This window comes from Microtus ochrogaster, linkage group LG4 (assembly GCF_000317375.1).
Source record: "Microtus ochrogaster isolate Prairie Vole_2 linkage group LG4, MicOch1.0, whole genome shotgun sequence".
Classification (NCBI taxonomy): Eukaryota; Metazoa; Chordata; class Mammalia; order Rodentia; family Cricetidae; genus Microtus; species Microtus ochrogaster.
Genome location: NC_022030.1, coordinates 630,672 through 640,983, shown reverse-complemented (window position 1 = coordinate 640,983; position 10,312 = coordinate 630,672). Strand labels below are relative to the sequence as shown.

At 40.0% G+C, this 10,312-nt stretch overlaps 1 protein-coding gene across 4 annotated transcripts in view; it reads left to right on the top strand.

Moving 5' to 3' along the window:
• Positions 1–10,312, top strand: part of Arhgap18 (Rho GTPase activating protein 18) — a 220,621-nt gene that overhangs the window by 164,592 nt on the left and 45,717 nt on the right. For all 4 annotated transcript variants that reach the window (XM_026786410.1, XM_005360897.2, XM_013351448.2 and 1 more), the window contains exon 5: positions 2,598–2,776. In XM_026786410.1, the coding sequence (XP_026642211.1) occupies positions 2,598–2,776 (179 nt within the window). The remainder of the gene's footprint in view (positions 1–2,597; positions 2,777–10,312) is intronic.

Genomic DNA, 10,312 nt, shown 5'->3' with positions numbered 1-10,312 from the left:
AGAAGAAGAAGAAGAAGAAGAAGAAGAAGAAGAAGAAGAAGAAGAAGAAGAAGAAGAAGAAGAAGAAGAAGAAGAAGAAGAAATAATTCTTGTTAACTCTTGTGGATTTAACAAGCAAGGAATTTGTCTCAATATTTTCTTTTATCTTCTCTGGATGAACTGTATGGGAATGACAGCTCCATCCCTGTTCTTAGCCAACTTGCTGTCTCCTAGCAGTGCCCAGCTCCACCCTTCCACACACACTTATTTTTTCTCTTCCCTGCCTGAACCTGATTTTACATTTGAACTGAGGCTGGTGGGTTTTATATTTTTTTTTGTTCTTGTTGCTATGTTTCTGGAGGAAATCAATTTGTTTTAAATGTGTTCTGAATGGCTCCGGTTTGAATTCAGCACAGCGTATTTATTTGGGTATGCATGAGGAGGGGGTGATTATTGTAACTGACATAGAAGCATTGAAGAGAATCGTTTTTAAATTCCTGTCCACCAACATTCAGAAGCTGAAAGTAGCTTCTAATTTACAAAAATGGCTAATCATTTTTTTCTCTGTGAATTGTTTCCTAGGAAACCAATAATGTATTCACAGCAAAACGTATAACCATATAAACTAATGGGGAAATAAAATTAATTTTTTTGTTTTGACATTTATGATAATCATTTAAAAATTAATCATAAAAGTTATTAAGTATTCTACTTAAAATTGTCATAGACTGTTAAAAAACACAAATAGGACAAAAATGAGAGCAGATAATACCATCAGGAAGGTTTCGATTCATCTTTATTTGGGGATTTAACGTAGGTACACATTTTCTTGCTTGCCTAACTGGAAGATTGTCTGAGAGCTAGCTGGGCTGGTTCACACCAAAAATCTAGGCTTTTTGTAGGTTTCCATTTGGCAATCAAAAAGCATTAAACAATGGCAAGACCCTCTTGAGCTGAGAGCCTCAAATGACCACGCAGCCACATATTCACGAAATCCTCTCTGCTTGCTGAGTGGGAATGAGTAAGGCTTTGATTCATATTTAATTCTTAATTTTATTTCCGTTGAAACAAAGGTTTTTGATTTATATTAAGTGATGATAAAATTATTTCTGAGCAGTAAGCTCAGGAACAATACACCTTTGGATTTCTGATGTGTACTTCTTAGGTTTTTAAAGGTAACTTCATCTTCTGTCATTTTTGATTCACAGTGTGCAATATTAGTAGGTAACCATATATAGCATCATCTTGCTTTTGTTTTTGTTTTTTTATTGTTTGAGACAAGGTTTCATTTTGCTCAGTCAGGAAATTAATTCACTGTTTGGATTGGAGGCATGCATCCATCATTCCCATGCCCCTCTATCAGCTTATTTATTCATTTTGGGTTTATTAACTTATTTAAATTTGTTTTCTATTGTTTGTGTATGGTGTGTGCGTGTGTATGTGTGTGTGTGTGTGTGTGTGTGTGTGTGTGCGTGCTGCACATGTGGAGGCCAGAGAACAACTTTCGCTAGTTACTCACTTCTTTCCTTCACTGTGGGACCCAAGGATGGAACTCAAGTTGCAGGGTTTGTATGGCCATGTCTTTATGCTTTGATCCACCTCACCAACACTAGTTTTGCTCTTAGAGACAGGGTCTCATAGCTCCTGTGGCTTTAAACTCACCGTACAGTCGAAGATGACTTTGAAGTCCTGATTTGTTACCTCCTAAGTGCTGGAGTCACAGGCATGGGCCACCACGTCAGTCTGTTCCTTTTGTAGTCCACAGCATCTTACTGTGAATCAAACATCAGCCGTAAAAAGAACCCCAGCGTTCATGCCAGGGCCTTTCTAACGTGAGATGTACAAAAGCCAAGAAATCACCAAGGAAATTTGGAAGCGTTTTCTTCCATCCTGGTAGCTGTTGTTTTTATCAAAGAAAAATTTCCAACGTTAATATTTCCTAGAGGACCAGCCGCAGACGAAAGGAAGAAGCCAAAGCAAAGTTTTGAGACTGATGCAAATGTCCGCAGCTTGTTTGACTCGGGGCGGAAGGGACCTTTCTGATCTCTGATAGAATCAGGTCCCCAAGCTTGTCGGTTCTTGTACCAGGTTCCTCCAGATTTGACTTTCATCGTGATGAGCTGTTGGCATCAGCTTTTGTTTTGGAATTTTTCCCATGGTGCATAGGTAACATTCCAGGGTGTGGAAGACGGCTGCCCCTGGATGTGTTCCACTCTGAAGAAATTAAAGCAACGGCTCTAGGCAGAGGTTGCAATGCAGCGTGCCTCTCATGCTCCCGCTTCTAGTTCCTCAGTGCAGAAGAAAATAACAGTTGCACCTACTAAACATTATGAGACTTGCCGCTGAGTTTGATGCCTGACAGTAGGCTTTGGAATCTGTACCCAGCCGAAAAACTGTGATTGCAGAGAACCCACAGTTGAACCCTGGTTTGCCAGTCACCTCCGTGTCCCAGCTTTTGCTGTGAACCATTGCTATAATTCTCAGAGTAGGCATTTTATTGTTAAAATCACAGTAAATTGTTTCCTAGAGTAGAGAATATTCTTCCCATGGGTCTTGTTAATATATGAGAAGGTTTTTAAATAAAGGGCATGCAGTTCAATTGTCTTTTTTTCTCCTAGACCAAACATCTAGTGTGGCTGTTGAGAACAAGGAGCTGATCCCAAGGGTACCAGAGGACGCACCTGCCTCTGAAACAGACATCAACTTGGAGGTGTCATTTGCGGAGCAAGCTGTCAATCAGAAAGAACTCAACAAGGAGAGGATGCCCAAGATCCGAGGCAATGATGCCTCATTGCCTGTATGTAATACATGCTCAGATGATCCTAAAAGAATGTCCTTTGAACGACCTTTGTATTTTTAAAGTTTAGAAACCAAAGAAAAGTTGAAAGCATGAGGTAGCAAGAATTGCTAAATTGGTATCAACAGTTGATTCAAGTTATTAATGTTTTCCTATCCTTTCTTTCTATATCTGTTTATCTGTATATACACTGTTCTAACAGGGAGGATATATTCACTGTATTTTAAGTATTTTAAGACTTTTCGAGAACATTCAAAACAGAGTTGGAGCTGGAGAGGTGGCTCAGTGATTAGGAGCACTGGCTGCTCTGTGAGGGTCCAGGTTTGGTTCTCAGCACCTACATGGCTGCTCACAATTGTGTAACTCCAGGTTCAAGGAATCTGATTCCCTTTTCTGGTATCTCTGGACACAAGGCATGCAAGTGGTGAGGTGCACAGACAAACATGCAGGAAAACACCACATACACATAAAAATAAACATTAAAAATTAGAAGTAAACAAAGTTTTAAGACTTCAGTAAGATTCTAAAGTCATAGCTAATATTTAACAATCACAAAAGCTTGGCAGTTGTCACAGACTGCCCTCATACTGTCTCCCTTCCTTGTACCCTTTGGAGACTTGGATGTGAAGTATGTGTTGTGTTAGTTGAGATTTTTTTTTCTCTTTTATTTTTGTTTGTGCTTTTAAAAAAACGTTTTAAAAGAAGTTCATAATATTAAAAATTTGTCTGATCATTTCATTATGACTAGACACAAGTTAAACATTTGTGCTATGCCTCTGAAGTGATACAAGCCATTCTCCATGACAGAAGTTTTGCCACCAAGTGGGCTAAGGGAGATGTTCCCTAGTTCTCATGCTGTGAAGATGCCTTTCTTACCCACAATTTATACTTGTTTGGTCCCCATTTTATCCTTTTCTGGGCTTTGAGAAACATTGATTTCCTAAGCCTGTTGTCTCTTCTACCTTAATTGACAGCTGCATTCCTCAGTAATTGGTAGCTCTCCTTCTCTTTTCAGCTTTGCATGCCACTATAGACTGCTAACTTTTTCATCCCCACATTTCGTAGATAGCATCTTTTGTCTTTGAAGGTCAGAGCTACACAGCCTGGGCCTCCTTGGCCAGTGGGGGCCGGCAGTTGGTTCCCGCGCTGTTTCATCATGCCCTCCTCTTCCCTTTCTTCTTCGTTCTCTAGGACAGTATGTTCCAGGCTCACCTTGTAATTTTCTCCCTCTTAGACTTGAAAGCAGCTGTTTCTTGCAGCAACTGGTTCCTTTTTAGCAACAAATGGTCTTTAGAACCTGAGCCTTCCTCTGTACAGTGTGTTCTCTCTGCTGTGAGTGCCTCGTGTCTTTTCACACATTTTAAAGCAGAAGCTAAAGAAGAACATGAGGAGCTTCTGAGTTCTTCACCTGTCAGCCAGGCCAGACCTCTCTGCAACTCTGTCCAATTTTCTTATCCGTGTTATGTTGAAACACATGTCTGAATTTTGGTTATCATCTGTAAAGATTTATATTGCTAAAAACAAAGCAAAAACAGAAGTATTAAAAATTGCACACTCATGTTATTGTTATTAATCCTTTAAAATACCTTTAAACTGGGTATTTTCACCTCAAATACTCAGTTTTTAAACTTCAAGATATCTCTTATCATGACTGCTCCTGCAGTTTGAGGGACAGCTCCAAATAAATCCTGTGCATTGAGTTTGCTTGGTATGACACTTAGATTCTTTATCTTTCCCTTAACCTTGCCCCCCTCCCCATCCCTCCATTCCTCTGGTTCTCCCTCCCCACTGACCTCCACTCTGGCAATTCGGCTACTTTCCCATTCTCTTCCCGCCTGTCACCTGTTTTCCTGTGCCCCTCCACTTTTTCAAAGTTGATTTATTGCTCTTGTCACAAGCTTACGTGTGTTGCACATGTTTGTGCATGCTCATGTACATGTAGGCACATGTGAATGTACAAGTGTGTGCATGTGGAGGCCCGGAGGTAGATGTTAGGAATCTTCTTCAATCCCTCTTTCATCTGGCTTATCTCTTATTTGTCTTTAAAACAAACCCAGGGCTTGCTGAGGAGCTCATCTGGCTAACCAGTTTGTTGGGATGAGCCCTTGTCTTCTGCCTTCAGAGGTTTGGAATGCAGGCAGCCGCCACACACACACACACACACACACACACACACACACACACACACACACACACCGAGTTCCAAACCCTGGTCCTCTCTCTTGTGCTGCAAGTGTTTTAAGTGCTGTACTGACTTCCAGCCCTGTCCTCACTTATTGAAAGAGCCATGTTGTAAAATTCAGGTGAATCTCACTCTCTGACTCTTTGGGTCCTTATAGTATAGTTTCACTCCTCCTATGTATTTATAAACTAGTTGACATTAGTTCTATCGGATTTAAGTTCCTGGTTGTTTTGATTTGGTCTAGATACTTTAGATATATTGTCATTGCTCTCTACTGGGGATACCTGGCTATCTTTCTTTTGTCTAATTAAAACTGTGATTCAGAGCCATACCTGACTCCATTAAGGTATTAATGGTCTAAAAGTTGAGGTCCTAATAGTTTCTTCTTTTTCATTTATTATTCTGGACATTTCCTTTATGAAAACAATTATCAAGATGGTTATATTTCCCACTTTATATAAGCTTTCAAATTTGGTTTTTTTCTTTCTTGGTATCTGTTATCAGTGCCAACTCATATCTGTGTATGTTTATAAAACTGGCTTCTTAACCCATGGGTTCATACATGTTTAATGACACCATAGGAAAATCTCTCTGGGCTTAGCTAGTGTATTCCCTGCTCAGGCTTAAAAGTGTCTCACTTTCAAGTGTCCCTAGTTCCATTTAGTCGAAGTAGAGATCTCCGCCTGTGGCCAGGACCCCAGGAGTGTTCAGTTCTCTGGACCACTTATCACTTGGGAGCCCTGTTCAGTAGAGATGTCGATTTTTATCTTCTTTCTCCCATGCCGAGAAGTGTAGTTCTCAGGAAAGGGCAGGTGACAGAGCTTCCGCTGTCCAAAACACACTTGTTTGTTTATTTTACATTAGTGCATAACATTCTCACAATGCCAGTGGTAACCATGTTCTGTAAGAGCGCTTCAGAATGGTTGAAGATTGCCTTTCTGCAGCCATTTGTATCCTTGGTATGTATTGCAAAGGAGATTTGATACAGTAAAGTTAGGGAGCTGTAGCTTTCTAAGGGTGGTTATTCTCTGTGTGGTTAAGCTGCCAAGTGCATATCTGGTTGGGCTAATTTGCTATGGTTTATTTTTAATTTTTAAAGATTGCTTTTCTGAAATATTTTATTCTCTAAGATTATGAAATAGTTATATGACCCAAAAGGAAAATATAAATCAAAATAAAGCAAGTTTAGCATTTATCTTTGACAGATCACCCTGTTAAGGCCCTCCTTTTAGGGAATCCTTTTGGATTTTTTTAATTTTAAAGTATTAATTTATATTTTTATGTGATTAAAGTTTTGCATACATGAATGTGTGTGCACCTTTTTGTGTACCTGGGAGCCATACAGCTCAGAAGACGGTGTTGGATCCCTGGAGCTGGAGGTATAGATGATTATGAGCCATCATATGAGTGCTGGGAACCAAACCTGCATCCTCTACAAGAACAGCAAGTGCTCTTAACCAGAGAGAGCCCAAGAGAACCCTTTTTCTTTTGATACTTTTATATCTACCCATTTTCTTACAGATATTAGCCCACTGCTCACATTTTTCTCCATCTTGGTTTGATTTTAACTATTTTTCAGAGACCCCGGCATCATAATGTGGAGACATACTTCTCATTTCTTTTTTCTGGATACACATGTCTCTACTGTGAGGCTGCATCTTGATTTATTAAAGCAGTCCCTTAGGGATAGACATATGGTTGTTTCCAGACTTTGTGGTACATTTTGAGTGAGCTGTTTTCAGAGCCTAATAGAGAAAGTAAAGGAGTTTTCGCGATTTGGCATAAAGCAGTGATCCATACTCCCAGATTCTCCTTTGGAAAAATAAAACTCTCAGCCTGTGACAGTCCTCGTCACTGAAGATGGAAATCATTGAAGCTGGTGGCAGGGGGGAGACTAATTAAACAAAACTGAGGTATTACTGAATTTGAGGTTACCTCCCCAATAAAATAAAATATAATCTCCATTTGAGGTTTTAGAAATAAAAACCTGGTCTGCTATTTATTTTTTCTCTACCAAGTTAATCTTTATTTGACTACCTTCTTGATTTTTTGTTCATGTTGTGCCCACGTTATGTAATAACCACTCCCCCTTTCTTCTGTTTCATAGTTACCTGGGAAACTTTGAACTGTCTTGTGGCTATCTTAACAGTTCTCTTTTCAATTCTTTTCTGCTTGACTCTGAACTCTTTTTCAGTGACCAGAATCATAGTCTTGGTGACTGTCCATCACCTCTGCCTTTGATTTCCATCTGCATGCACCTATCCATCTCTGTAACCATGGTTCAGAAATGCCTTCGGCGGGTGGGCATGTTGTAGAGTTCCCATAAGTCAGTAGTAACAAAGTTGATGAAATGAATATTTTGGCTGGTGCCACTTTGAAGCAGGTGTCTAAACAGATCTGTAAGTTCCATTTTGTGGCTAGAATTGCCTTCCTCTGTAAATAAACTATGGGCTTTATGCAATGAGCAGCTCTCTGGTGACTTCATCTCTTATCCACTTCCCTATTCCTGCAATACTGAGCAGTCTTTGTAAATTCTTTCTGCTCTCACTGTGAATCCACACTTCTTCTCTTACATTGGAGAATGAATTTAATATCTTGCAGCCATCTGCAAACTTCGCTCCACTGTGCACACTGGGTGTGTGTCACAGTCCAGAAATGGTGCTCATGTCTGGAGTGATCGTCATGAGGTAGATACCACCCACCAGAGTTTTTTAAATGTGCAAGCAAGTTAGGGAGATGATGTAACCTGCCAGGGCTTGACTCTGGGAACATGGTCCGCTCTTGATGTCCAACGTCCAACTTGAATCGAAAGTGGGAGTGTTTGATGAGTAAAAGATTCAGCTTCCACATTACTAATAAAGTCCCTAATACACGCCCCTGCCACTGGCTGTACTTCCCAGTCTACAAAAGAAGGGTGCAGTCAGAGAGAACTAGCTCACTTTTTTTTATCTTGTATAAGGCCCTAACAACCTGATGCATTTTAGAAAAATATCATCTCTTTAAAAAATGCATTTTTCCAAAGGTAAGGCACTTTACTCTTGCTGAAATTTTGGTTATTTTCCTAAGTCACGAAACTGAAGCATCCTGTCTCTTAACACACACACACACACACACACACACACACACACACACAAAATGACAGGAAACTTCATAAATATTTAAAAGAGCCACTATGAATTAAACATTGGGATAAAGAACTGACTCCTTTATTAAGCACAATGTTTAAATAAATAAATAAACAAGCTCGTGACATATATTGCTAGGTAAATGAAATGTTTGTACTAATAACATTTTAGGTTTCTCTAAACATTTACCTTGGGTAATATTTTTTGGTAATTATATTACAGAGCTTATTAGACCCAAAGCCACTGATTTTAATGAAACACTTGAACCGTTGGTTTTTAAACATGTAAATAGGTAGATATGGTTGGCTCAGCCATGCTGGAAACAAAACCATTAGCAGAGGTACAGAGGTATGTGTGAAAAAAAAAAAAAAGGGACCTGTTTTAAAAAATAAAACTCAGGGTTGATGATGCGGTTCAAGGACAGGTGTTTGCCCAGCACGTGCCAGGTCCACCATTGCCTTTAATAAATGAAAGCTCAGGAAATATGACTGGGCATTAGAGAACATAGGAAACGCCAGTGCAGTCGCTTGTCGCGGTTGTCCTCTCTGTGTGGGTGTGTGTCTTGGTTCCTTCATTAGTCTGTGGCCCTGCTCCTGAAACATACTAAGCCAAAGAAAGAGACACTGGGGCTGGAGAGGTGATCAAGACGTAGCCCTGCCTTTGAGGGTCTCTCCATTCTCTACCGACCTACGCTGTTCCCTCCTTCCCCTGTGCATGAAGAAGTTGAGTAGAACGGGAACGTTGCCTGGAGTTTCAGGCATCAAAATCAGACAGGAACAGTCAGAGAATGCTGTCTATGCGGCCATGTTTCCATCCTTCTAAAGTCTGTTTCCCCACACCTTAGAATATGCCCTGATTCTTACCCTGCTGTAACTTTTTGTAGAATATAATGAGATGTTATTCATCAAATGAGTATTGGACTTTTTTTTTTCTTGTCTGACTATAGCATGCAGGAAAATAAAACCAAGAATATTTTCAAATGATTTTTAAAGTTCACTGAAAAAAACAGTAATCAATCAGGCATGGAGACAGGTATCTACATCTCAGCACTTGGATGGAGAGGGCCAGGAGAATCAAGTTCAAGGCCAGACTTTACAATATGGGAAATTTCAAGACAGCTTTGACTACATGAGAAACCCTTGCTCAATAACACCCATATATTCGGTGCAAACATATGGTGTGTGTGTGTGTGTGTGTGTGTGTGTGTGTGTGTGTGTGTACTTAATATTTTCTATATGCTTACATGTGTCATTGGAGCCTCACTTTGTGATGTTGGGTGGTAGGGTCTGTGGTATTTCTACTTTACTATTCTCTCTCTGTCTCCTTTCTCTCTCTCTCTCTCTCTCTCTCTCTCTCTCTCTCTCTCTCTCTCTCTCTCTCTCTCCATCTACCCCTAGTCTATCCACCCTAGCCCCCTCCCCTGTCTGCTCCATCCCTCCTTTCTGTCTTCCCTTCCTCCCCTCCTTCAAGTTTTCTGACCACTAGGATATGAGTTTGACAACACACACCCCACACACTGGCGTGGACTGAAACTGTGAACAAAAATAAAAGTCCTCCCTCCACTTGTATTTTCTCAAGACTGTGTCACAATGAGGAAAACCTAATACAACTAGGAAGTGATGGACTTAGACTCTACCTTCCATGATGCCCCTCACTGTTTTCTTTATTTTTTTTTTTTTTGATGGACACTCAAACTCTTGGAGTTGAGTGTATGTGAAAAGCACCTAATCCCCAAACATTGCCAATATTAGGAATTGTTCTATCTTCTGTCGGCAAATGTTCTCTCAAAAATGACTTAAGTCTTCAAAATCTTTTGTATATGTTAATTGAACAATGGGTACATGTTAAGTTTTTGAGACAGGGTCTTACTCTGTAGCTAGCCTACCCTGAAATTCACTATGTAACCCATGTTGGCCCTGACCTCACAACAGTTCCTGCCTCAGCCGCCTGAGGACTGGGATTGCGGATGTAATCCACCATGTCTGATACCCCGGATATTTACTATGTCAGAAATTAAAAATTCAGCATTTGGCTAAGTCTCAGTAGTAGACTGCTGGGTGAACAGAGGCTCCTTGCCAGGCATGTACAAGATGCCAATTTTGATTGTGTGTGCAAAACAGAAAAAAATGAACTCTGCATTTTATTTCTAGCATCAGAAAAACCCTTTAAGTTAAAAATTAAGATAATACATTAAAGTTAACTATTAAGAGTATACATGCCCTTTTAAAA